This window comes from Falco naumanni, chromosome 6 (genome assembly GCF_017639655.2).
Source record: "Falco naumanni isolate bFalNau1 chromosome 6, bFalNau1.pat, whole genome shotgun sequence".
Taxonomy (NCBI): domain Eukaryota; kingdom Metazoa; phylum Chordata; class Aves; order Falconiformes; family Falconidae; genus Falco; species Falco naumanni.
In genome coordinates this window covers 91484395-91512268 of record NC_054059.1, presented here as the reverse complement: position 1 = coordinate 91512268, position 27874 = coordinate 91484395, and the positions used below count along the sequence as shown (strand labels likewise).

Genomic DNA, 27874 nt, shown 5'->3' with positions numbered 1-27874 from the left:
CTTTACTGCCACTCTAAAATTTTATTGAATGCAATGTTTGTGTACCTCAGATTACTTCTGCGCACCTGGACAGCCCACCAGCAATCCCTCCTAGGCAGCCAACCTCTAAAGTGTATTCACCAAGGTACTCAGTGTCTGACCGGACCTGCATCTCCGACCCCCCTGAAAGCCCTCCTGTATTACCACCACGAGAACCTGTGCGAACTCCAGATGTTTTCTCTAGCTCACCACTACACCTCCAACCTCCACCACTGGGGAGAAAAAGCGAACTTGGTAACACCTTTTTCCCAAACAGCCCATCTCCGTTTACTCCCCCTCAGACACCTTCTCCACATGTAGCACGGAGGCATCTTCCATCACCACCTTTGATACCACAAGATGTGGACCTCCATTCTGTTGCTGGACCACCTGTTCCTCCACGACAAAGCACTTCTCAACATATCCCAAAGCTTCCTCCAAAAACTTATAAAAGGGAGCACACACACCCATCGATGCATCGAGATGGACCACCATTGCTGGAGAATGCCCACTCCTCCTGAACTGTCCCTTGCGCTGGGAGTCACATGTTCCTGGTGCTACGTCTGTTGCTGGCAATGGATGCACTGAACCTGGTGGTGCCAAGGAGTCAGGATGTGTATGCCAAACACTAAAAACTCTCTAATAGATTGGAAATGCAGTGTACAGAAATGGAATTGCAAAACCAGACGTTCTAGTGGAAAAACCGGTTAACTTGCTATTCTTGTTTTAGTATGCAGGACATCGTTCTAAAGTAATTGGGCAACTGATTGTAGCAGAAAACAGACTTGAGAGACTTCTTTGGCCAATGAGTAGAGACTGTGTTTGTGTTAATGATCAGTAGTGTCCAGTACAGGAAGGAAAACAGTCTTTTATCCATCAGTTCCATGCAGTGTCACAGTTTTTGGAATGAAGACATTATGCACTTTTTTTAAATCTCAAACAGGGAACTTTATATCGTTCTTAGTTTTCCTTTTGCTTTACTCCCTGCTTTGAAATACCTTCCTAAAATTATGAGGACTGTGAGGAAGATCTGTGGTACCTAACTGAGGTAGAATTAAGGCAAAGCACTGTACTGCGGTCCTGTTTACAAGTTGTTACAATGAGTAGTAGGGGGTACCTAGGCTTCACCAAAGAGGTACTTTATTATTATTTTCTGAAATATTACGGTGCCAGTTCAAAAATAAATTTTTGCCAGGAAGCATAATGTCTAATTATTGCTTTCTTTAGATAGAGCAGGTGAAAGTTTTACATCATTAAGATGACAGCGAATTTTTTTTTTAAAAAAAAACAGCACTATCATCCGAAGTAAATATACTACTACATTTAGAAGACTGTTAATCTCTTCTAGGTTATGTCACATTCTTTTTAAGGTTTACTGATAATCCATTTCATGGCTAGTAGCTATTCTTTTTCAGTCATGCCATGAAAACAGTCACTTGTGAAAAGGAGCACTCACTGGTCAACTTCCATAGCTATTGTCATGTTTTACTAACAATAGATTAATCAGCATACATAGAATTGCCTTGCAGTTGCATAAATCATGTGTATATAGTGAACGTTGCATAAATATACTTGCAGATTGTTTTTAATTTAATTGAAATAAAGATACAGATATGTTTGGCTGACATACGTTAAATTATTACATGGACAAATGTATGACTCAGTTTTTCAGTTAAAACGCTGAAGAGGATAAAAGCACATGTTGTGGTACATATTTTTCCTAGTTCAGTGTATGGATTTTAGTAATAAGAGTCTTAAGAGAAGTCAGTTTGGGCATGTGTTACAAAGTAATAATTTAGTAACATTTGAGAAGCTGGGTTACTCTCAAAGTTAATTATTATACATTATAAAACTCTCACACCTCCTGTATGATACTTGTTAGAAAAATTCAAACTTATATTAATCTTTACAGTAGCTTTTAATGTCCAAAATACACATGACAGAACATGTACCGGTATAAGTACCGTGATGTGGATCATCCATAAACCTGCTATTCAACTCTAGACAATACTGTGACAGTAATGCTTGGCAGGCATTGAAGAAAAGCTCTGTAATCTCAACTACATTATGTATATGAAGCACAAAGTATCTCATCTTCAGTTAATATGGCTCATGGGTCAAAGTGAGATTGTATCACGTTTCTCCTTTGGAAGAAGAATGTGTTTCAGTGTCTTGGAAAGCTGTGTCATTAGAGATGGAGTCAGCCGAATGACGATGGAAATCACCTGTTTTAATGCTTTCTGCAGTGCCATTGATTGGTGGCCCCTGATCCTTTGGTGTGTTACATTTCAGATTACATTTCAGAAAGTGTTCTGATTTCATCAAAAAGAATGGTGGTTTTCATTGTTGTCAAATAGTGAAATTTTTCAGTTGTATTCCTTCTTGATGTTTTTAACAACACTGTTTTGAAACATTTTTCTGGCAAAAGAAGAAAAAGTGAAGATGTGTAGACCTCATCTTACACGGGAGCTTTGCAAAAACCCTACAGGAGGCATAGTTCAGGTTACTGGTTCTTTAGGTATAAACAATGTGATGGGCATACTGTTGGCAATGTCATCTAAACTATTAGCTCAGTGGTGGATTACCAGGGAAAACACCTTAAATTTAGACTTGCTGATCTGTATCTCTTCTTCTGTATGCTCTTGTCTGTGCTATTTTGCAGCCAAGTCAGACCAAGCAGAAGGAAGGATCCAGCAGTTGGGTTGCTCAGCCAGAAGGAGATACCTCACATGGATCCTGCTAATCAACAGATTTCTTGAATGTCAGTAGGTCTCTGTTTCCCCCTGTGAAATGGGGAATGTGGTTTCACATCTTTGAGGTTAGAAGTGCTTAACTGGTGAGGTATTGGGACAGCAGGTGATAGTGGTCACCATGCAAGAATCTAACTGAGAAGTGCTTTGGAGCCCAGCAGACTGGGTCGCTCATACAGTGCGCAAATCATGGTGTTGGCTCAGCTGCACACAGGAGAGACAGCGTTGGGAATCAAATGTTTTCATTTAGGACAGGAGTTTTGAGTACAACTGCTAAGCCACTAGTTTGTCTAATGACAGCTTTATTTGCTTTAATAATTGTTTAATTTGGAATGACTTCTTATTTGGACCATGTTTGTACTAGTACTTTTCACATAGAAAACGAAATAATTCTAGTGATGCTTTCTCTCTCCTTGGTGAAATGACCTGGGATGGTCTGGTGTAGCCGGGGATGATGATGTGGCCTGGACAATGAAACATGCTTGTGTGGAGGCTAAGTGAGTTGCTGTATTACTCTAGAATGCTGGTGTATGGCTAAAAGTCAGCCGAAACAACTGCAGACGGTGCAGACAGGATTACAGAGGGCAACAGAACTTTGTAGGTGCAGTACTTCACAACTTGTGCTGTTTCACCTCAGGGTTTCTACTTTATGTAGTCTAGTGCAACAGTGAAGCATAACCTGAGTTTGTTCATTTTCTTTCAGTGTCATGGTTGTGTGTTAGCTCAGAAAAGCCCTCTGGACATTTGGAAGTGCTAGGATTCCAAGTGCAAGGTCTTACATCTGGATCAGGGCAACCCCTGGTATCAGTCAATACAAGCTGGAGGATGAAGGGATTGAGGGCAGCCCTGTAGAGAAGGACTCGGGGGTACTGGTGGACGAAAAGCTGGACATGAGCCGGCAATGTGCACTCGGAGCCCAGAAAGCCAACTGTATCCCAGGCTGCATCAAAAAAGCGTGGTAAGCAGGTCAAGTGAGGTGATTCTGCCCCGCTGCTCCACTTTGGTGAGACACACATGGTGGTGAAACACTGGCACAGGTTGCCCAGAGAGGCTGTAGATGCCCCATCTGTGGAAACATTCAAGGTCAGGCTGGACAGGGCTCTGAGCAACCTGGTCTAGTTGCAGACGTCCCTGCTCATTGCAGGGAGCATGGACTAGATGACCTGTAAAAGTCCCTTTCAATCCAAACCATTCTGTGATTTTGCAACTGCCGTGCATTTCCTTCTGTTCTGCATGCTGTATGGAAAGTCAGCTGTTGTACTGCCTGGTGACCCCAAGGTACGTGCTGTGGCCATGACGTTCAGCAGCCCCTGCAATGTTTTTCTGCAACCGTGTGCTAACAGAGACCATTATCCCGCTCCAGGATCTGTACTGCAGAAGCATTTGAGTACCCCATCCTCCAGAAGCCATCTCCAGTGTAGGCTAACCTGTTTCTCTAATATGCTGCTTTCTTAAATCTGGGAGGGAGAAGTCTGTCTCAGTAAGAGTGTGCTTATGCTAACGCACTGGATTTAGATCCTTCAAGGTTTAGATTGTCATTGTGGGATGATAAATTATTTTTCTATTGTGTGTATCTTAATTGGACCTGTTGAATGGCGTCTGGTTCCAGCTTGAGCTTGGTGATGTCACTGGAAGTACTGCTGCTGAAGGCGGTAGATCATTGTGCTTTAGGGAGAAGGTTTTATTTCGTTACATACAGGGAAGTTTCTTTTCAGACTGAAGAGGTGCTGGAACAAATGTGTGTCACGGCCGGCTGTGTGGCGAAGCCAGTGTATTACAGTGAGAATCGGTTCCCTTGTTTGTGGCCATCTTCTCAAACTAGCGTGGCATTTTACAGAGGTGGCCCCTACTACTGGTATTTCTAGCATTGCTGCAATCGAAGGTCAACTAGAAAGGAGCTCATTCATGAATGTTTGTCTTACAAATTACGCAAAAGTTAAACAGAATGTTTTTTACTGCTTCACTTCTGTGAGCAGTGCAATTAGCTGCAGTATATAAAAGACCCTCCTTGACTTTCTCCTCGCAGCCTTTTCCAACTGGAAGGAACTTGTTCAGAAAGACCGTTTTAAGATGATATTAAAAAGTTTACAAATTCTTATGGGTTGTCCCTCGCCCCCTGCCAAATACCCTTTTTTTTAGTCGTTGAATTGTCATTTCAAAACCTAGATGATGCATGGGCTAAAGCCTTTTTAGTTATTATTCATTAAGGAGGGGAACCTGTGGCCCAATATAGCTGTAAAAACAAAAGCCCTTTTAACTAACTTTGTGAATTCCATGTCTTATTTTCTGTTAAAAAACCCACTGTTACGTGCATTTTTCTGTCGACTGAAAGCAAATTTCCCTTTTGCCTTCAGTGGAAAATAGTGCGTTAAGAAGCCAACTGCTGCCAATGCTGCAGCATTATAGGGCAAACAAAGTAAAGAATAAATCACGCTCGCTCTCGCTCACTCTCTCACACACACTCACACTCTCCACCCCGCCACCCACCCCCCAGCAAATGTGAAATCCTGTACCACGTAGCTGAAAAGTTAAAAGGGGAAAAATAAAACAAAAAAAACATATGCTAGATGCATGACAATTTCAGTAGCAGCCAAATGTGCCTTTTATTAAAGAACATCTGTAATATTTTTTAAAACAAGTTAGGCAAAGGTAGATCAGGGGCATGTTGCTGGAATTGCTTTGGACATACTTGTTAGAATCTACTTTAGAATAAGCCTTTTTTTGTTGTTGTTTGTGAAAGAACAAATTTTAGGTTCTAAGTTTATTCTGGTGTGCGTGTGTGTGTACATTTGCCTTTGATGCCATGGTTACTTGCCAGAATGAGTACATGTTAAAAGCTGTGTCAGTCCAGTTGAAAAAGAAAAAAAAAAAAGCGCTAAACTTGAGCTGGCACATCTGACAACGTGTATACCTGTCTGTAGGTGATATTTGCTGTGTCTGCAGTGGTATTCAGATTGCATTTAAATGAAAATTTAATAGTGGCTGTTACCTTTCAGCATTAAAACAAATGTTCTAAAAATATTTTTCTTAAAAAAAAAAAAAAAAGCCTTATGTATCCCAGGAGTGTACACTTTTGAATGTGTAAGTGACACTGAAAGTCCTTGTAGTCCAAGACTGGTTTCCTTAAGCTGAAATACTCTGTGCTTTATATTACGGACAATCATGCGTCTTCTACAGAAATAGATTTTACTCAGGATAGTAAAATACTAAAAGATGCAGTAGCTTGTGAGCAGAGGAACCATTTGGAGTAGGCGACAAGTCAGCGAGGTGTGCGTACAGTAGGGCACACAAAATAGCATCTTTTAACTGTGTTGTTCTCTGCTACAGGGTTGTTCACTGTAGGTGCTGCTCCGGCTCTGCAGCTTTCAGTTACAGCTTACTGTGTCAAAGGAGCTGCCATCTATGGGTAAATACTGTCTCTTGAATTTTACTGTGTGAAATTTCTAGGTCAGTAGTTTAATGTAAGATCATGCATTTCATCTCCTTGTTGAATCAGATCACGGTAAATAAAGGCACATCATGTTTAATATCTTGCATCTGGCGATAGGCAAACATCTGCTTTCAAAGAAGAGAGTGAATGAATGAAAACCACTCGCAAGGAGAAACTGCTGAAGGTTCATGGTCACCTCCTCCATCTAATCCACCCCACAAAACCAAACAGTGGCCAAAGACAATGCTGTGTGCGCCCCATGGATCCTCTCCTGTTTAGGCGTGAACAAGGGGCCCTGACAGCCTTGTGCAGACTTTGAAAAAAGCAGCTGGATTCCTTGGACCCTGTTGGAAGTGGGTTTTGCCCTTACTGAGGAATATTTATACATGTGTGTGACTTGTTCTGAGGTGAGAATAGCCTAAGAACTTGCAGGGGAAGCCACAATACATTGCAGCTCTGGGAGAAAGAAGTAGGAGAAAGTATTTAAGTTACACAAACTTAGAAGTAGCCTCATTTACGCTGGTTTAGAGGAATGAAGTGGTGAGAGGACCAGCACTGAAAGTCATAAAGTAATCCAAGGAAATGCCATAATCTGAGGAGGATCAAGGGTGGCTGACTGAAGCAGCGAGTGTAGCCATGGAGAGGTGACCTAGAAGAGTCACAGCCATGAGGAGAAGCGTGTCCTGCTGGGGGCTGCCTCAGGTGCTGGCAGTTCCCTGGCAGCCAGCTGATGGGCATGTTCTGCATCCGTGATGGAAAGGGATCCGAGGAGGAAGCACCCCACTAGATTTGCACAAGAGTAAAACTGCATTTGGGCTGTTGATTCAAAACTCTGCTGGCATACTCTCGATCCAGGGGTCCTCAAACTACGGCCTGTGGGCCAGATACGCCCCCCAGGGTCCTCAATCCGGCCCCCGGTATTTACAGAACCCCCCCGCCTCCCCGCCAGGGGTTTTGGGGGGGAAACCAAGCAGCCGCAGATGAGTCCCTGCCACTTCATCCGCGCCGGCCGTCTGTTTAAAGAGTTTGAGGATCCCTGATCTAATCTCTGAGACAGTTGTCCCCAAGTGATGCAGCACCGCAGGGAGATGCGGAGCAGGGGGAGGAATGCTGCATGCGCTTGCAGGTGCCGCGTGGCGTGGGGAGGTGTGAGCTCCGCGGGCTGAGTTGTCTCTGTGGCATCATTGTTTTGGACGTGCTGAGAATGTGCCAATGGTAAGGTAGTGTTAGCAGTCAGAACTGGAATTACATTTTCAAATAACATGGTATGTGACAGATGTTTGTGATACACAGGAAGATACTGAGATCTCTTACAGAGTTGGATCGATGAATCACATACAGAGTTGTGATCAATGGATCACAGTGGCGTGTATGTCCATGGAGGAGACTCATGAAATTTTTGATTTTTTTTGTGAAAACTCATGTGTCTGTACAGAAGCAGTGGAAGGACTAAAGGAGATGGAAGAAGGAGCTGAAGAAACGTCAGAGTGAGCTGCACCAACAGCAAGATCTTGACCAGAAGCCTAGAGAGTGAGTCAGGTGAGTGCTGGGTCTTTGAACCAGGCATATGGAAACAGGCTTCTCCCGTGACTGTGTGTGCAGGGGAACAGGATTTGTAAGTAACGTTGCCTCAGAAGGGGACCTGAGAAATAATGTGTCTTCTTTTAAAGGATGTGACCTTAATGGCTGATTCACTGCAAAAGAGGCAACGGTGTTATTTAAAAGCAACATTTATTTGGCACAGGAAGAAAAACAATCCAGAGCACACACGTACACTAAAGGTAAAGTTGGATCAGATCCTGTAAGAGGTGTGGTTTTGTGTGGTGCTGAGCATCATTCATTCATTTTATTTACATTTGCAGATTCTAAGTAGGTACAAGAACATCTCAAATGGAAGTACAGGCCTGGAAGTAAGAACTCATACAGGATCAGAAAGAAATAACCATCAATTCTGACCATCCCTTAAATTACTAAAACAGAAGCTAAAATCCACGTGCATTTTACAAGCGAGAGTCTGCCACTTCAGAAGGATTTCCTCACCTAGAAGAAGTTAGCAGGTAGGTTTTCCCCTTTGTCCTGTTTCTGTCCTGGCAAGTGTGAGGACCAAGTTTGTTGTATGAAGGACAGAAGTGGTGTTACATGTGAGAACAAAGGCACAAGCATGAGAGCCCTTGACAGCATCAGTGCTTTACAGCGGAAACTTAGCCGTGTTGGTATAACTGGTTCCATGGACAAATAAGTCTTGTCTATGGCTGATTCTTTTGCAGAACAAACAGGCTTTGCTGATGCTTCAGTTACAAGTATCTGGCTCTTCTTGCGTGTTTCTGTCCTGGCCCTGCACTGTCTGAAAGCTGTGAAGTCCTAGGAAGTGTCTTGGCTGCAGTGGCTGGTCAGCATGGAGCAGTCCTGACTGGGAAGGGCCAGGGAACTGCCAATTTGATGAGGATGTGGGGAAGTGGGAAAGAGATGGAAGGGGGGGGGGGGGGGGGGGGGTGTCATTAAAAAGCTGGAAAAAAAATAAAAAATCTTCCCAGAATGGTTTCCAGAAGCTGGGGGGTAGGGGTGGGTGGATGGATGGGTGATAGTTTTTTTCTCTCTGTAAGGAGAAGTGGATTTTGGGGAACTGTTCTGGGTCCAGTAAAATCTGTCAAGCAGGCATCAGCTAAATAAAATGGGGCTTTGCTTGGTCACTTTCTTGAAATGCTGGGAAAACGTTGGTTGAGATAAAGGATGGATTTTGCCTGTCTTGGGTGGATAACCCTTTTCACACACACTCCTCTTCACCTCCACCAGAGGAGCGAAAGCAGATGGTAGGTGCAGGTCAGCCAACACTATGGGAGAGCTGTAGGCCCAGCGTCTGCAGTGGGTGTGAGCCACCGCAGCCAAGGACATTGCTCCGGGCCCTCCCCGCACCGCAGCCGCTGCCAGGAGAGCTGTGCGGCACGGTGGTTGCTCTTCTCTTGGCACCGGGTTCAGTCACGCCGGTGTTAGTCCCAAGCCCCTAATCTCACAGCCCTGTGTGTTTCTCCTGTGGTGTTGCCGTTGGCCCCGAGGAGGCGGTTCGCAACCGCTTCAGGTGGATCTGTTCTTTGACAGATCAGTGTCCCAACCCTGCCAAAATAAAGCAATAAAACCACATTTCCTCTTGAAACGGCCCTTAGCGTGCCCCAGCTTCAGCTAACGCCACAGCCTTGCACCAGCGGTGCCCTGGCTGCGGGGGTGTGACGCCAGAGGGCTGTTTCTCTCCGTACTTCCTTTCTAACAAAAAGTATTCTGTGGAGAACAGCGTTACTGAGGGTTTGTCGTGTCAAGATGTGAGGAGGGTGGCGTGTTGCGGCCTTGTGGGAGGAAGAGTATCCTTGCAGAAGAAGGAGAGCTTGTGACTTTGGACATGGGGCACCGTTGACTTTCCTGCCCTAGCGCCTCAATTTTGGCTACAACAACCGCTCCGAAGCACGGTGCTGCACGTGATGGGGCTCGTGTCAGGTCAAAGAGAGTTAGCAAAGAGTATTTCAGGTCTGTTATAGACCAGGAGCCAGGACACTGGTTGACTGTGTGTCAGTGTCTGTGTGGATCCATGGTGGGAATAGGGTGGAGAAGAGTCGTCGTCTCTCCTGGCAGGACCTGGGCTCAACCTGCATCACCTGCCCAGAGGCACAGGCAATTCGGACAGCAGGAGCAGAGGTTCATACAGCAGGAGGCAATTCAAGAAACAGCATGCCACATAAAAGGTGTTTGGGAGTGGTGGAAGGCCAAAAGAAAGGATGCTGCTGATTAAGCAGCACGAAGCCCAGGTATTACAGCTGATGCTTATCAGACCTTCCCAAACCAGCAGGGTAACGTGAGCTGGCTTCCTGGAAGACCTCATTGATGGAGGACGGTGGAGGGTCTCGGTTGGGGGTTTTGGGTTTAGGGATTTTTTGTTTTGGTTTGGGGTTGTTGGGTTGAGGGGAGGGGGGCAGGGTTGGTCGTTTGGGTTGGTTTGTGGGGTGTTCTGTTGGGGTTGGTTTGGGGTTTTTTTTGAAAGTGGAGGAAAGAGGGGCGTTTCAGACTTCTGGCCAGGATGCCAAGGCTGCAAAGGTAACCTCCTGTTGTGGGTAAACCCAAATTAGACCTGGCTTGAATTTGGAAGAGCAAAGATGTATGGCGAGTCAGGCAGTGTTGGGGGATGAGGGGGAGGAGAAGGTAGTGGGATTTGGCCAAAGCTTTCCAGAACTCTTAAGGAAAGTGAAGTCAGGGAGGAGTGAAAACCAGCAAGTTCCTGTGCTTATTGGACCTGCTGGCTGAGCTCCACTTCCACCCGTAGCCCGGCCCTGCCGTGTGCTGGGAAGAACAGGACACATTTGTAAGGCAGTTGTGACAGTCTCCTCTCCCCCACCCCTCCACCTACTGTGTTGGGGGGATCTTGGGGCCTTGCTGCCTGCCTCCACCCTCGGGGACCTGGGGAAGCACTGTTGCGCTTTGGCTGTGGCCTGCCTTTCTTGGGGCTGCTTATTTCTTTTTGAAGAGCTTGCGGAAGGAGCTCCGGAAACCCCCCTTGGGCTCGTGCCGTGGGTTGTGGTCGCTGAAGGATGTTTGCTCATTGTCATCCTTCTGGCAGAACCTGGTGTTGTCTTCTGCATGGAGCTCCTAAAAGGGAAAAGACAATTTAACCAGCATTTGCAACCTCCCATCCTTGTCCCCTCCTCTCTCTCTCTCTCTCTCTCTCCCCCTCTCTCTCTCTCTGTGCTAGGAGGGACCTGGTGAGTGAGAAGATGCTGGCAAAGCTGGGAGACAGGAGGTCACTTGGGCCTCAGCAGCACTGGCACCTCTGCAGAGAGCTCGTTGCTGGCTCTGAGGCTGAGGCAGTGGCAGAGGAGTGCAAGGAAAAGCATTTTTAGAGGGAACTGGAGCCTTCCTTCCTTACTAAGCTTTTTGTTTAGGGGGAGCTTACCTAGCCCGTTCTGCCAACGAGGGAGCAGGCCAGCACGGGCAGCTGAAGGAGCTTCCCACCCTGGCCTTGCTCAAGAGCTCTGTTTACCCCTGGGGCAGGGAGGCTTCGGGCTTTTTGAGCTGATACGGTGTGAAAGACTCTTCTGTTGGCTCTGCTGCTGCCTGGTTTTATATCTGTGGGGCAGAACGCTTCATTAGGACACACACCTTGTGGTAAATGTGCTGCTAAAAGGTTTCTCCCCCTTTCTGGAGAGCGCCGAGTTCCTCTCAGCAAGGCTCTGGACAAGTCCCTTTTTGCCAGTTCTGCCCACCAGTGCCACCGTGGTCTGCTTTGCTCCGTGAGGGAGAACGTGTCTTGCTGTTCTGGACTAGCTCCACATCTGCACCCTGCTGTGGCCAGAGCTCGGTGCAGGTGAGAGCCAGAGAGCTCACAGGCTCCTGTTTCAGGGGTGGTTGTGGCCCCATGGCTCTTCTCCCTCTGCCTCATCTCCCCTGCTCAGCTGTGCACCACCTCCTTCACTCACGAGACTTTTTCCTCTTTCCTTTTGATGTTTCTGTGCTGCCTTTTCAGTCAGGCTGTTGGAACCTTCCTCCCGTCATCATCTGCATCTACAGCCTCACACGTATCTCGCCTCGTTTTCACAGGAGGGTGTTTCTCCACACAGCGCTGAGACAACTAGCTAAACACTCGCAGCACCCTCGGCCTCTTCTCCGGGAGGTGTGAAGGGCAGCTTCCCCCTGACTGCGAGAGCTCACAGCCTGCTGAACAGGCACTGCAGACGGCGGAAACATTGTTCCTGCAAGACCGGGTGTCCCTGACGGGCTCGAGTGCCACCTGCCATGCCAGTGCCTGTCTGAGGGGCCGCAGTTGCTGGGCTCTCTTTTCACACAGACTTTAGCACGGGTCTGCAATCCATGCAACAAACACGGGTGAAACAAAACCCATGGACCAGATCTTTGCTGGTGTAAATGGGCCGAGTTTGGCCAAGCCATGCTGGTTTACACTGGCTGAGGACCTGACACTAAAGCCATTGCTTTTTTTAATGCAGCACTCCTCACAGCAGGTGGAAAGGCACCTTTCTAACTGGGTACTGCCCCGTAGCACTAATTTTGAACAGCTTTGCACATACTTGGTGACCCTGATCGGATACATTTACTTGTGGAGGAAGCTTGGTGACAGCTAGAGACACAGGAGAAGCTAGCTTGTCGCAAGGGTGTTCTAGCTGTCACTCAGCCAGCCGCGTGCCTCAAGCCCATGCTTGTCCCCAGGGAAGATGTCTGTGGAAAGAAGCTGTCTTATCCCGCCCTTGGGCATGTACATGCAGATGAGGACTTTGAGCGTGTGGACTCGGAAGCTATTTTGGCATGTTCTACCCTAACTGTATCTCAGATGTTTCTCCTGCTGCTGCTTCTGCACCACCACGTGCCATTTTTTATTTTTTTTCTCCTCCTTCTATTTAAGCCTCCTTACTTCCAAAAAGCTCTGTTTTTCACCCGCTCCTCTCTGTGGGGGGAAGTAGCCCCTTTGGGAGCTTCGAGATGAGGCTGAGATCATGTGAGGCTGGACATTCCTCTCCTGCTTCTGCTGCAGCCGGCTCCCACTGCTGCTCCGTGTGCTGTAGAGTCTGGTGCTCACACCCTCAGCGCTCCTTGGCAGCTCCTTCAGAGACCTGCTCAGCTGCTTGCCTTTGCTGTGGAACATCTCACGCTTGTAAGTACTGCTGCTTACGGGAGTGCAGCTCTTAGGCAGTGGCTGTAAGGCGTGATCTGTCCTCTCTGGTTCTGATGTGAAGTTAACAGGCCTAAGGAAGCAAATGTCTAAGCTGGACTCGGAAGAGGCTGGGGAGCAATTCTCAAAGAGAGCAAGGTTTTGGAAGGCATCGTCTTCATAGGGGCCTGGCAGAGTGAAAACCTCCCCAGGGTAGTCGAACTCTTCGTAGCTTGGCGCAAAGTTCCTTGCATCCTGCAGCAGCTCCACAGAGGTCCTGATGGCTCGCTCAGTGTTTCCCACTGCATCAGCTGGTGGTGCTTCATACTCCATTTCAGGGATGGATTGTAAGGGGGCTGTCAGAGCCTTGAGTTCCTGCTCTGTGAGCTGAGAAGATGCAAGGATGTTCTCTGGCCTCTCGTGTTTTCTACTTTCCATTTCCCAGTCCGGGGACTTTACAGCTTGGATGTTCTCCATCACGGTTGGCTGGGGTTTCTTCATCTGGGGCATCAGATGCCTTAAAAATAAGAGACAAAACAAAAAAACAGAAGGAAGTGGAATACTAAAGGATGACTGAGAGACAACATGACAAGCCCGCTTCCCCCCTCACTCCCCCAGCCCCATTCTCCTGCTTTTAAAGCCAAAAGGTATTTTCATATCTTGGTAACAGAGCTGCTACTAATTGCCTGGCTGGGTTAGGAGGAGCAAGCCAGCAGCGGCAGAACCACTTATCTAGTAGCTTTGGCTGATTTTTGTGCTCTACGCCATGAAATGAATAGAAACAGAGATGAGAAGCCAACTGGTCCATCTCTTTCCTGCTCATCTGCATTTTGGATTTTTACTGTTCTTTCTGTAATGTAGAGGCGCTGTGTCTTGCTTCCGTGTCACCTGACTGTCTTTTCCAGTGGACAAGATTCTTCTCTTGGGTAGGGTGACTGTCCCCAGAAGTGTCAGGAGTACTTGGAGGGCTCCTGCCATCTGTGTGTTGCAGGTAAGTCAGGAGAGAGTACTGCTTTGGATGAGGTTTTAGGTGCAGGGTGTGCATCTCCATTAACAAACACTAGTTAGGAAGGTCCCACTGCCATCTTCTGGGGATATAATGAATGGAGTGGGGGAACAGGAACCTTGCGATGTTCAAGATGTGCAGAGCTCTGCATCTGAGGCAAGATAACTCCATGTATCAGAGCAGGCTGGGAGGTTTGGGTTGAGCAGCAGCCCTGGTATGAACTTGGGATTACAGCCAGCGCTAGGTTAAAGACAAGCTGACAGCATGCTTTTATGGCAGACAGGGCAAACTGACCTGAGCTGTATTAGGAGCTGCATAGCTAGCCAAGCTGGCCGAGTTACTTTCCCCACATCTGTTCAATGCTGATGAGGCCCCACCTGGACCCGTGTTGGGTCCTAAGTTCAGGACGAATGTGGAGAAACTGGGGGGAGGCACCAGCTGAGGCTACCAGAATGGGGGCCTGGAACATCGTATCTGTGAGGGGAGGGAGGTTGGCTTGGGTAGGCTGGTGAGGAGGCAGCCAGGGACTGACCTAATGACCCTGCCACTTGAGGAGGGACTCAGAACCATGAAGCCAAGCTCTTCTTGTTAGTGTCAAATGATGTAAGGAAGCACAACAGCCACAAATTGCTGACCTAAGAAAAAAGACGCGTCTGGTGTGCTCCTTTGATGATGATCTCAGCTGGCACCTTCTCAGTAGGCTAGAAATGGCCAGATTGCTGTGTGCTACCAGTAGCCCTGTCTTTCTTGAGTTAGTCTTGTGCCTTTTTGAACCCGTTTGTACTTTGCATCTTGTGATAGTGGTTCCCATTATCCAATGACATGCTGTCTGGAAGAGTACTTTTATTGCTAGTCTGAGACCTTGGTCATGTTTCCTAGCTCTTGTGATGCTGACAGTGAATAATGCAGAGTGTTACTGTGCACACTACTGCCAGGCCTACACAAATCCATGTCCTCCCTGGTATATGGTTAAGACAGCTAGCAAGAGCAGTGACAGCCCTGGGTAGAGCTCTGAAATGTTTCCTGCCTGTAAGCTGCACAGCAGTGGATAGCAGGAAGGAGCCAGCCCTTCATCTCTCTATGCACAGGCAGGGAGGGTAGTCTTGGAAATGGCAATCTGTGATTGCCTGGTGTCACTGGCATAGTATGGGTGAGGAAAGAGTTGTCAAGCTACTTTGAAAGCCGCCTACTAAGACAATAGGCTTACGGGGTTGTCGTGCCAGAGGAAGGCGCTGGTGGGAATGACTGTATTGTCTCTTCGGAGTGGATCCCGCTGTCCCGGATAGATGTTGCGCTGGGTGTCGGAGAAACATCTTGGCTCGTACACTGGGAGGTGAGACCTTTGTACAGCTTCACCAGGGATGACCTGAGGGAGGAGAAATCCATCGTCGTGCTAAGAAATAAGGCAGGCAATGAGCACAAGCATGTAGAACCACAGAAAACAGGGCTGGGAGGGACCTTAGTATTCCCATTCACCACTTCCTGCCCCAAGGAAGGACCCGTTTCACCCAGTCTGTCCCAGTCAGCAGGGCAGCCTGCTTTCTGTCCTGTTCTTAATAGCTGTCCTGACAGCAGTCCCCCCCCAGCAGTCTGCTCCAGCCCTTTCCCACCCTTGATACTTAGAAGCTTCCCTTGAAGTTTGATCTTGTCCTGTTCCCCCAGCGAATCATCACAAGGAGCAAAAGCAACCAGCAGTTAATTTTAGTAAAAAGTCTTGATTTCAAAGGAACTCCTCTGAACCACAACTTGAGAATCTATGTTCAGGGTCGTTTCTATCACAGTTCATCTCAAACAGGTTATGGGAGGCTTTTGTTTCTCCCACCCCACTCCCCCAGTAAAATAAGATAATACTGTTCTTTCTCAGTCTTAGTCTGTGAGGGCTTCAGGCAACAGTCTTGGTGTTCACCAGGGCCCTGAGCTAAGTCCCCATGGATTCTCCCTTTTGGGGAGTGACTGCCATCAGCTTAAGGAATCAACTGTTCCCCTAAAACATGTGGTTGCTATGTTTAGAAGGATTAAGCTGACTTTCCATTCACTCTCAGAGTTAGAAGAAGGGCCCACCCCAAACCTGACCTCTGTTTGGAGGACACGTGCCAATAGCGGGCGTTCTCCAGCATTCATATGCAAAGGGATTTGTTTTATTTCAACAGAACAGTGTGCCTGTTGATCTTGCCTGGATGTACATCCCCCTGTTTCCAGGCTTTCCCTGCACCTCCCTTTCCCTGGTGATGGAGAGAATGAGAGCTGATGTTGTGCTTACTTCTTCAGCTTTTTCCTCTTCTGTATAAGCAGGTCCTCATTGCATTGGAAGAGGAGGCTGTAGTGCGAGATGAAAACCCGGAGGCGCTGCACACACACCAGCAGCAGGTAATAGTCAGGATGCTCTTGCTCCGTGAACTTCAGGACATTCTGGGGCACAGAGGAGAACAGGCTGTTTGGAGGCTGTCCTAACCCTTGCTTAGGAGAAGCCGCTGTCAGGACCATGGATTAGTGTGCTGGAGTGCCCGTAGCGCTGCCCTGTGCGAGCTCTTCTCAGCAGCACCAGTTTGTGAGGGGCTGGGAGGGGGCCTGCCTCCTACTACTCCAGTGCAAATACACAAGTAACCACTGTAACTGTAACTGTGGAGTGTGCAGGCAATGCACTGGTTGAGTTTAGCATTGGATAAATAAACTGATCTTTTGGGTTTTGTAGGGCTTGCTTTCTGTGTCATTTGCCTTGTCTGAAATGTTTTGGTACAATTCAGATAACACTCCGGTGAACCAGAACTTTTTATCAGCAAGCTCTCTGTAGGAAAGGTTGTTGGGCCCTAGGAGCCTCTAGCCCTCTCAGTTTCTCATCTGACAGGCATGTGGACCACTCAGCAAAGAGGCCAGCTCTGTTACAGGAGTTAGGTTGGAGCTCACAGTAGATGTGCCCCATCTCTGGCCTCCTGTTCTCCCAGAGCAGCAGCAGGCAGCAGATCTTTCAGCTTCCCGGGGCACAGAAGCTGTTTCTGTCAGACCAAATGGAGAAACGGGCAAATAGAAGCAAGCTTCGGGTGAAAATTGTGAAAATTAAGCCGTTCTCAGCTGGCTTTCCCTTTCAAAAGTGGTTGGTTTGTTTTTTCAGAGCCTGCTGGTTTAGCCAGAAGCCCTATACCTGTACATGCCTGAATACAAGCTCTCAGTTAAAAGTCACATGTGATAAGAGCTCAACAAAACAGTTTCGATTCTGGGGCCCTACCTGTAGATGAATAAGGTATTCAGGGATTCGCTGGACTATATGGAAGAACAAAATGTAGAGATCAGACTTGATTTCTTCTTCTACCTGAAATAGAGAAAGCAAGTTCAGTCTTTCCCACCCATAAAACAAATCTGCTTCCACGTGGTTTTGGGATTTACCAAGTAGTTGTGCTGTAAGCAGTTACAGCAGTTCACAGGAGCACACCAGTTGTGGTGACAGTACACTGGTCTTCATCTTGCTTCTGGAAAGGGGTATCTGCAACTCCTTCCACCAGTAATACTAGTCCTAAAGATGAAATTTCTTAGGTTGGGGATCATCTATGAGGGACACTCAGCCTAATTGAGTAGGGGGTGTACGTTTAAAGTGCACTAGTTAAGTTTCATTGAAACCTCAGGTAGACAGTATTGTTCAAAGTGAAGTTCTTAGTTTAGGCTCAAATGAATTGAACAAAACAAGATCGGCTTCTCAATTAAGACATCTTGGAAGTGAGCTAGTGGGATTTAGTTATTAGACTTTAAAACTACCTTTATATTTAACTTGCTTGGTTTTAAACCAGGAATCAAGGGCGTGAGACCAAATACCCGAAGCTGAACACTAGAGACTGTTTTGTCTCTAAAGCACTTAGAGAAACCAAGAGTGGGGGTTTGGTCAGATGAGTCCTCCGTTTTACAGGAGACACTGTTTGCCTGGGACAGGTTTGGCTAGCATGTGCCTAGGCAAGCTTTCTGGAAGGTTTGCTCTAGAGAATTTATTTCATGTCACAGCAGAAATACAGCTTTGGTTACACAGAGTGACAAAAACTTTAAAGCTGCCTTTGTGTAGGTGCATGCCATGGCAACCTTCGGGAAGCTGGCATTTGGTAACAGAACAGGTGGGTTGGCAGGAGAGTCCTGCAGTGGGCAGCGTAACGGGAGGAGCTCTGGGCTTGCGTGTTGCCTTTACGTGTCTGTGGAGCAGCCAGGAAGTTTACCTCCTTCAGGATCACCACATGGATCAGAGAGATGCATTCGGGCAGGTCCCTCAGGTAAGCAACGTAGTAGTCCAGAAAATTATTCTTACAAAAGGAAAGGAGAAAATAATGAAGAAACTTAAGATGAGTTTTTTAGTCATAGAGCCAGCCAGAATGAGAAACTCTTGATTTTCCCCCCACCGCCACCCTGGGAGCTCGTCAGTGCGGCAGAGCTGCTAACTGTGTGGAGCTTTCAGGGCTTGGGACTTCTCAAGAAAGGCCGTTTAATAAAATGTGCTCAGCTGCTGAGCACAGTGTATAAAGCTTTATAGCACATGGGAGAGGTAGAGAGACTGGGGGGAGGAAGAGGCTTTTATTATTTAAGACTCTTAAAATTTATAAAGCACCAGATGAGCTTTTACACATCCTTCTAGGAGAGGTCCCGTTGCTTGCCAGTGGGTTGGGCACACCTCCTCCCTGAGAAGCAGGTGCTGCTTTACTTGGGGCTACAAACCATATAGGCCAGGGGACCTGCCCAGTCAAAACTCTGAGCAAAGTGTATTGGGGGGAGCTCTTTTCACACCCTCGCTGTGACTACAGACACCCAAGCTGTCAAGGCTCATGCTCCTGCGACCGAGTCTAGGTCTCGTGCGTTTGTCGGAGGGCTGTGCTCTGTGGCTGCGCGCCCCGAGGGAGGTCTGGGCTCCCTGACCAGCCGGGTGCTGTAACAAAGGGGCTCCCGTGCACTGGGACCCTGCTCAAAGGAGCCTGGCTGAAAGGCCTTACTGGGCACAGCTTCACCGCACAGCCCCTCGCTGCAAGGGGCCTTGGCCCGCCTGTGGGCCAGCGGCACTGAAGTCACGAGTCGTAGCAGAAGAGGAGTCCAGAGAGGTCTGTAACATACCTCATCGTTTGTTAACTTCAGGAAGATGTCTCCCAGGATCCCTTGTCGTGGCCAGCTCAGGACTCGCTCCTGCAGAGCGTGAAGTAAATCGACATGCTGCTGGACCAGGTACCGCAAAGAGTTGGGGAAGAAACTGCAGGCAGACGGTATCAGACTGGTTATGCAGAGCAGAAGCTCAGCCCTAAGTGTTTACTGCTGAAGCGTGCATTCGTGGGTGGTCAGCACAGGCTTGCTTTAAACACAGGTATCATTAACCACTTTTGTTGGAGTCCTGGCTGCGCCAGGAGGCCCTGTTTTGGCCGCTGTGTACATGCAGGTACCCTTTCCAGTAGGCTATTACTACAGTGTTTTGAAGGTTTCTTGGCCTAACTCTCCAGTGCATTGTGTAGCTGGCCAGAATTTGCAGAATTAAAAAGCCCAAGGCAATGCTGGTGTGGCTAATGAAGAAGGGCTGTGGCCCTGAGCCATCCCATAGAGTGCTTGGAGGAGAGCTCCTCAGCTTTGTGTGTTGTCTGATTTGTGAGGTGCTTCAACAAGCCAGTACCTTGATATGGGGCTGGTCAGAATGCGCTTTCTGTCATTTCGTGCCGCTTTCACCCAGAATCAGGATGAAGATGTCAAATATTGAAATATTTTGCCATATAGAAAGGTGCCAGGGAAAAAGAGTAAACATAAAAGCTCACTTCGGACTATCGTGCTTCACATTGAACTGGGTGTGTGGTGCAACTGCTTAAATGAGTCCACATCAACCCACGTACCACATATCCTACAGGGAATTTCTGTCAAATGACTCCTTGGATGTGGGGCTCACAGGGACAATGCAAAGAGCCAAAGAAGAGAGCTAGCAAGGACTGGGCTTCCCAGATGTGCTTAGGGGCTGGGAACTCCCAGGCCAAAGCTGAGCGAACGGGGAGAGCTGTAGGAGCCATCCCATCCTGGGAGCCGAGTCAGCTGCCATAGAGGATGGCCTCTGCAAAGAGCTGGGTTGGACTGCTGCGCTGGGTCAGTCCCACTGGTCTTGTGTCTGTGCTAAATACGTGTGTGTGTATAGATGATACCTGATGGATAGCAGCCACTAGCCAGGGGCTTATGCCCACAGCAGCTCCTAGAGCTGGAGCTGTGCACTGGGAGAAGCAGGCAGTGAATGCACAGAGCTTTGTTCCCGTACAGGCAGGAGGTGCGCAAAAGAAGAATAGGAGACTGATGGGACTCAGAAGGAGACTGAAATGAAGTAGTAGTGAAATGCTGTGGGATGCAACGTGGACGGGGTGCAAGAACAGGCAGAAAAGTCACTGCAGAAACCTTCCCAGTGCCTCCAATTTTCAACTAGAAATAAGCTGTAATTGTTCCAAGATATCTCTGTGCGTGAAAGAAAAGTGGGAGAGAGGATGATGCAGAAAGAACATTGACTGAAGAAAACTCCCCTGAAGAGAGAGCACACTAAATCAAATACCTTCTCTCTTTGGTACTCCTTTTCACATCTGGCCCTTGCAGCGTGGCCTTGATCTTCAGGATTAGGGAAAGGTTGATGACATACTTCCTTTCTGACTCCAGCAGCTCCAAAGCGATGTTCTGCCTTTTCGCTTCCAGAAGATAATGGTTATGTTTAAAATAAGGAAATGCTGACCTCAAGGACAGCCTCATGTTAGACTGGTGATCTGACATTAAATCATGAAAGGAGAAGCTGTCAAAAAGTGACACCAATGTCTTGTCTTTGCGTGTCTGCTTTCCCCAAAATATAAAATTCTAGCCTGATGCTACAGCATGCCCCAGACATGACTGGAACCACAGTTTGCTAAGAAAGCTCCAAAGTAAATGTGTTTTCCTGTATGAATACCACTTTTTTCCTAAGAATAACAACGCAAGCAATCAAAGGCAAAACAACTCATACCAGGGATTCACATCCAGTTTCCTGCAGAACAGAAAGCTGCATTTATCACCTGCTTAAGCAACTACACTGTCACAGTCCTGTCAGTACTCTGAGTCTGGCAGGTCTTGGAAAGGAGAATGGGTGTCCTGGGTGCAGAGCAATTCTGTCAGTGGCACAGACCAGCAAATACAGAGGCCAGAAGTCTTGGAGACTGAGGCCCTGAGACATCCCCCCCCTAGCAGAAGAAACTGGCTTGTTTGCCTCCTGTAGAAGCTGATTACCGACCAGCTCACACTAGATAGGAATACAGCTTTGAGCCTCTGTAGCCACGGTTTTCCATTCTGTCCTTACCAGCCAAAGATGGTTCACATATGATGTTGTCTGCTGAGCTGTATCTGCTTTGACCCATGTCTTTCCCTCTCTCTGGTTGCTCTTTGGAAATGTATTCATCTCCCCAGTCCTTGGTGTCCTTGGGCTGCTTCCACACTGTTGACGGCAGATGCACTTTTGACTGCCCCTCTGTTGTCAAGGAAGGCTTGAGGCTGTCATCTGTCTCTATGGTTGCTCCTGCAATGACAAACAGCTGTATGGATCCTGACATCTCAGTTGACAGGTATGCTACAGCAGGCAGCTAACCTGCATTATCGTCTGTTTGAAGTACCGGAAGGAGAGCTTGAAGCATTCTCTGTGCTTCGCAAAGGCTGTAGCCTTGTAGCATTATTTTACAAAATGAAATGCAGTTGGGCGAGCACTTCAGCAGAGCAAGGTTTGCACTCTTCCAGCATCTATTTGCAGGCCAAATAAGGTCAAAAATTAGACACATGTTGGTAAAGAAAAAACCCCATGTATTCCAAGTATGGTTGCACTTCAGGGTTTTGGGACACTTCAGGACTTGGTAGTATGGTGCTTATTGGCAGGTACTGTAGAAACAAAGTATTATAATTTGGATGTAAATGCCATTTTCGATGGATGTAAACTGTCATGGCTCTTAAAAATTTTGTTAGAGTGATGTGATTATACAGCAGCAGCAGGACTGATAGTCTGAGGCTATTAAATCACAGAGAAGGTAGGAGAGGGTGCAGGTACATAGAACCATTGGGCTAGAATTGCTTTAATGCAAATACTTTGAATTTGGGTTGCAGTGAACAATTTTCCTTAGCTTTTGTTCTCTCTCTCTCAAGTGGAGTCGAGCAAAAGAGCCATCCAGAACAGTGAGTGCTTCTAGTGAGCAGTGCAAACGTCTAATTGTTGTTCTTATGTGTCCTTTTGCTGGCCAGGATCCTTGGTCTCCCCTTACTATACCCTTCTGTTACTTGTGGCCAATAGTTTTTATTCCAGAAAAACTCCGCTGTTAGTATTCAGACATGTCTACAGGTGGGTGAATAAACAGCGCAGCAGCTCTACTGGTGTGTAGTCACTGCAAAGACCATCTCTTCCCCACTGGCAAAATGGCACTTTCATCATTCTTTGCCACATCAGTAAGCCTCAATTCTTCCTTTCTGCAAAGGCACTTGGAGCCTGCCAAAAGAGCAGCAGGAAGGCTTTCCCTGCCAAATATCAATCCTTTGCGTTGTCTGTCAGGTATTTGGCACTTCAGGGATGCAGGTTTGCCCTCATATCTCAACGCCAAGTATGAAAATGGAGGTACAAGGCAAAGTGATAGACATTCCTGTGGAATGCGTTCCTTGAAAGCATTCCTTAACTGCAGTAAAGCAAGCAAGCAAGCACTCTTGAGTCATTGCCCTACTCTTTTTTTGACAGTTTGATATTTTCCTACCTTGACCTGCTATGACTTTCACACTTCCTTCTCCCATTGGCATGATCCTGGTGTCAGACACTGTTGAAGAACAAAGGGAAACTTTACAAGAAGAGACAGCTGTACAGCAGGATTCCTCCTGCCCAGCCCAGTCACTATGGTTAGATCCTCAAGTCTTTCACATTTTTGCTGTGGAAACACCCCTGTTAGATCTTCCCCTAAGGAGGATCTTTACTGTTGTGGCTCTTGTTGCAGTCTTTGTCGCAGTAGCACCTGCCAGGCAGGCTAGTGAGGGGAGTTCCCTGTTGTGCTTGGTGCTGTATGACTGCAGAGGAACATGAACAGTCTTGACTTGCCCTTGCTCAGTAGGTGCACGTTGGGTAGAAGGCACCCAGCAGGCAGAACAAGAGGATGGAGGCCTGACACTGCCATTTTGGGTGGAAAGGAGCTTATTGAAGAGTGGAAAGGTGAGATGACTGGAAAGAAAGGGGGAGTGAGATAAGTGGGTGAGGTGGATGTGCAAGAGGGATGTGAGGGAGAGGGCTAACACACCACCTCGGAGTAGGGCAGAGGGGGCATGACTGGCCAGATTCTGAGCAGAACAGAGTAGAAAACAGCACATGGTTTTCATCCAGTCTCTGCCTTTCTTGACATTTTAAATGTATATGGTTTTAGCATCTTCCTGTCTGAACAGCAAGAGAGTGATAGACCAGTTTAGATCCCCAAAGTTAATTACAGAAAAACAGGCTCTGGTCCATCACCTTTTCTTTGATTCCAGCCTTCACAAGTGTTTGGCAGTTGGTCAAGGTGTAACCCTAACACCATGGGTCAGCAGCATCCGCAGCTAGCAAGGGGTGGTGATTCTCCTAGCCATATGTATACGCAAGGAGCGGTGACCCCAGTAGCCTACTGTGCGTAGGTACCAGCTCCCACGTCCCCTTGTCAAATGAACCACGGGTATGGCCCCTTTAATGACACCAGTTGTTCTCTGTTAGCCCAGTCCCAGCGATCCTCCTTTCTGTGCCCCGCTCCCTTACATGAAAACAAATACACAGGTTGCAGTATTTTTATCAGGGGCTCCTGCCAGGCTCTGTGGCTGCACCACTAGCATTACAGGGAAGATGATCTAGCCTGCTTCCCTTTCCTTGGTGGAAGCAAGCAATGGCTTCTGGGACAGTGCTCACAGAGCAGCATCTCCTGAATCCGGGCCAGCACTGAGGTTGCTGTCGTGAGACTAGGCTGAAGCACATGCCTGCTTGGACCCAGGAGCAGTGCCGCCACGGAAAGCACCCCCATTCTCTTTCTGTGCTGCTGGCACCTGAGGAAAACTCAGTATCCTCTTAACCCTAGTGACCACCTTCTGGATTTTTTTCCTAAGGAAGATGCTGTATTTGCCTGCTCTATTTCCTACCTTTTTCGTAAGTCACGTTGTGTAAAAGACTTGTAAAATCTTCATTGATCAGCACAGGTTCTGGGAGGTTAATGGATCGAAATGGGCTGCCCTGGAGAGGTGTAGGCACTGTCTGTGACCCATGGTCATCCTTCTGTGCTCTTCTGTACAAATACAAAGAGTAAGGCAGTTGGAAAGTATGAATGCTACAGGTGAAGCTCCTACACTACAGCTGCGACAGCCACCAGTACAAGTACAAGCATAGCATCAGAAGTGGGACAACTCCAGCACAGACCAGGAAAGGAGCTGACTTTGATGGAGTTGGCTTTGATGCAGTTCAAGAACAACGTTCTGGAAGTAATTTCCACTGGCTAAAGGAGGTTATTTCAGATCTGTTCTTTTGAAGAGTATATTTCATCTAATAATTAAATGGCTTCATTAGCTAACATGCTAGCCTGGATTTGCAAAGTGTTTGCATCAAGGCAGCTGTACGCCCGTCATCAAAACTCTTGTTTTCCGAAGGAGGCTAATCAGGGCCAAGGTGGATGAGCCATCTGCTTCATCACAGCAACAGTGGGACCCAGCAGTGTGCAAACATGCTTCTGCATAACCCTGCTCAGAGAAGAAAAGGCCGGTGACAGGAAAGCAGAGCATGACCGCACTGTTGGGAGCCCACTGAGTCCCTGCACGCTTGGAAGGGGAAACTGCAGTGCTGTTGTCTGGATGGGGGTGGCTTAGCAATAGCTTGTAACGGTGAAGGCTCCTGACTTTCAATGATATTGCTGCCCCAACATGTCTCTAGCAGGTCTGTGTGTTTCACCAGGCCCTGGTTCCCCTGAGAGCTGCTGAGGTTATTTTGTGGTTGGAATCCCAGTGAGGTGTTGGTGGTTTTCTGCTGTTTGCTCCATGGGGTATGTGTCTAAAAGCCTGGGGTGAACTGAAGGCTGGAGTTTCCAGTTAAAATCAGGGTTGGTATACATGTCCAGCCAGGAAAAGATTAAGAAATTAAGCTGTTAAGGAAAGGAACAAAATGGATACCACTGCTAATAACCAATTCCGAAGCCCTGGAGTTCGGGCCCTTACTTAGCTTTCACTTTCCGTGATTCCCGACGCTTCTCTTGCTGCAGCTGCTCAATTTTCTGTTGCATTTCCTCCTGCTTGGCACTGATTTCTTCAATCATTGACTTTGCATCGCTGAGCTCCTCCTGAGAAACAGGCAAAAGCACAGCATTCCCAGGGTGCCCATCAGCCTTACACAGCACGGCTCTACATGCTGGCTGGTGTGCACTAGAGATGCTTCAGGGTGCCGCAGAGATTGGCTCTGTGATACTACACTCTTCCTTTGCAAGTTCAGTGTGTGTAATAAATGCCATGCGCAGCATGGCAAGCCATAATTCAGCTCCGGGCAACTCCCCCAAGATAGTGTGATGTCACATGGTTAAGGCACTGGTGGGAGATGGAGACATAGGGTGTCATCCACCACCAGTTGAAAAGCACCGCGAGAACTCCTGCCTTTAATGGCGTTTGGAGGTGGGCCTGAGGAGACGTGTTTCCCTCCGCGGTTCTCCAGCATGTGCGTTCACATGTTGCCCTTGGTTCAGATCCCAGTGTGATCACTCACATGTATAAGCTTTTGCCAGTCAGGCCTTGAAGCTGCCTTTTTAGCCTGGATTCCTAAGGAAATTAGGCCCTCCGCAACCTCCCTGTCAGCACATCCTTCCTCAGGCAGTTTCAACCAAGTCTTACTCGGATGCAGAGCTCCCTGACGCATGAAGTTCCTACAGGTTTCATCAATGTGAGCAGCAGGATGGGCGAGAGGGGCTCAAGAGTCTCTTGTAAATCAAGAGGGATTTTCCCCAAGAAAGGAGGTGGCTTCACTGGGAGCTCAATGTTTGGACAGTCAACGTGGGCATGAGGCAGAGGGAGAGCAGCCTTTGCCCCTCCTGTTGCTTGCATAATTCCTTGTATCTGGATTGTAAAACCCCCTTTTCCCCCATAACAATATCCTGAATAACGCTGCCTCTCGTTGCTTCAAAACCTCTGATATGCACCCTTACACTTCATGTTGTCTCCCTTACTCATCTGGGACCACAGGGCTCCTTTTTTCCAGTGCCATCTGTCTCTCCCTCTGACGGGGTCAGTAACGGCCTTTCCCAGTAAGCAGCCCTCTTTAACCTCACGAGGTATTACCGGCTCAGAAAAACCCCATGGGGAAAATTTACCATAAAAACAATAAAACAGTTCCCCCGCCTGCCTCCTCACAGGCAGCCATCCAGTTTCTGCATGGAGATGCTAGCTGGGTTAGAGTGTACGTCAAGCCTTCTTGCTAGGCTCTCTCCCCCGTCCTTTGTCTTTATCCTCACGGGTGGGATCAAACCAGGCAGTGCTTCCTCCCGGCCTTGCGGGAATGCAGCTTCAAAGGCTTTAGGGTTTTGTGTTAATTCCCTGCTCCCCGGTGGCTTTGGTTCCTGCAGGAAGTGTAGGAGACCCGGCGGAGGGCGAGGTATGGCCGGCGGCGGTCTGAGAACAGGCCGTGCCCCTCGGCGTGCAGCCCAGAGCAAGGGCTGCTTGTGCCCAGGGCAGCTCCCAGCGCGGCCTCGTGGCCCATCAGGAAGGCTAAACAGGGCAGGGCAGGGGTTCCACTTGGGCGGGAGCAGTCGGGGGCGACACAAAGCCAGAGGAAGCCCACCAGTTACATCTGGCACAAGGGCCAGCTCGTTTTCTTTGCTAGCAGGAAGGATTGATGGAGACGGGGGAGTGCTGCCCCGCGACACCTCGGCAAAGGGGGCAGGTATGCAGCCCCACCCGCAGGTCACACTCCTACCTTGAACGTGTTGAGGGAATTCTTCATCTCGGCCACTTTCTCTTCCATAGCACAGCGGCAGCTCTTGACCTTCTCCTCCAGGGCGTACTCGCCATGCTGGATCCGCGACAGCTCCTGCATCGCTTCTGTGAAACCCGCCTTCAACTCAGAGGCTAATGCCTGCAACTAGAGGAACCACAAACACAGTGGGTTCAGTCCCTCCTCCCAGACGTGGGTAGCTGCGTCCCCGAGGGTCACTCATGGCTCAGTGACATGAAGGCGGGGTGTACCCCATCCTGTAAGGTGCTGTCGTCTTTCTCCTCCACCTGCCATGGCTGGGAGACACGAGGGGAGGTTCGGCCCCTGCTGCAGCCTCAGCACAGGGTAGGAGATGTTTGCCTTGGGCAGTCAACGTGCCCCTGGTTAGAGAGAAGAGTTTTTCCAGGCTCCCTGGCAGTTTTCAGCCTGTCAGTCTGTGGAAGGAGAGGACAGCCTGAAACATGCCAAGAAGGTTTGCAGTAACAGCAGCCAGATTATCAATCCCCAAAGCGGCTGGGCAATCAAGAACACGTCCGTTTTTGAGCACATCCTCCTCCCCCACGCGCCTGTGGGGCTTGTGCTCCCCCCAGACGGGTCTAACACCTCTTCGCTCTCCAAGGGCTGTGGAGAAGGTCTGTCCTTGGTCAGTGGGCGCTTTCTGGGGAAGGAGGCGGCTCTCTAACTCGCCATGGGGAGGGAGCGGGAAGCCTTCCCCAGCGTACAGCGCCGCTGCCCGCTCGCCCTGGTTTCTGTCCCTAGAGGCCCTAGTGCTGCCGGAGGAGCTCACAACCTAAGCTGGAGGCAGCTGGTTGGTGGCCGGGTGAGGCAGGACGCGGGCCGGGCCGAGCCAGGCCGGCATAGCGAGCGGACAAGGCAGGTGTGGCAGCGGGCGGTGGGGGAGGCGGGCGGCTTGCGGAGGGTTAAGCAGGGACACCCCCTCCGGGGCAGCTCAGGCTGGCACCCCTGAGCTCTGTCCCCGCTGCTGTGAGCATGGCACTTGTTCTGCCTGCACAAAACCCATGGCAAGGTCGCGGCCCAAGGCGCTTCGGTACCAGTGGTTTTTACCTTTACAACAGAAATTCGGCCTAACATCTGG

At 48.4% G+C, this 27874-nt stretch overlaps 2 protein-coding genes across 6 annotated transcripts in view; one reads left to right on the top strand and one right to left on the bottom strand.

Moving 5' to 3' along the window:
• SOS1 (SOS Ras/Rac guanine nucleotide exchange factor 1) overlaps nucleotides 1–1643 on the top strand; it is a 51973-nt gene extending 50330 nt beyond the window's left edge. For all 5 annotated transcript variants that reach the window (XM_040599485.1, XM_040599484.1, XM_040599486.1 and 2 more), the window contains one exon: nucleotides 51–1643. In XM_040599485.1, coding sequence (XP_040455419.1) covers nucleotides 51–539 — 489 coding nt within the window. In that variant the 3' untranslated portion in view covers nucleotides 540–1643. The remainder of the gene's footprint in view (nucleotides 1–50) is intronic.
• Nucleotides 1644–8723: 7080 nt separating this feature from the next.
• On the bottom strand, nucleotides 8724–27870 carry ARHGEF33 (Rho guanine nucleotide exchange factor 33). The gene is made up of 14 exons (XM_040599389.1): nucleotides 27844–27870; nucleotides 26761–26925; nucleotides 25020–25141; nucleotides 23958–24100; nucleotides 22568–22627; nucleotides 21142–21357; nucleotides 20374–20503; nucleotides 18921–19053; nucleotides 18038–18121; nucleotides 17068–17151; nucleotides 16105–16253; nucleotides 15052–15237; nucleotides 12602–13355; nucleotides 8724–10827 (listed from the first exon to the last, which is right to left on the bottom strand). The coding sequence occupies exons 1-14, from the start codon at nucleotides 27868–27870 to the stop codon at nucleotides 10690–10692; spliced, it is 2391 nt and encodes a 796-aa protein (XP_040455323.1). The 3' UTR covers nucleotides 8724–10689.
• Nucleotides 27871–27874: the final 4 nt, after the last annotated feature.

Bases quoted from the DNA above. Each gene is read 5' to 3' on its own strand.
- ARHGEF33 (XM_040599389.1), bottom strand. From the start codon at position 27,870: ATGTTAGGCCGAATTTCTGTTGTAAAG. The intron at 19,054-20,373 runs GTATTTGATTTA...GTCTGCCTGCAG, and splicing joins AGGAGTACCAAAGAGAGAAG to TTTCTTCCCCAACTCTTTGC. The intron at 15,238-16,104 runs GTAAGCACAACA...CTTATTTCTTAG, and splicing joins AAGAGGAAAAAGCTGAAGAA to CACGACGATGGATTTCTCCT.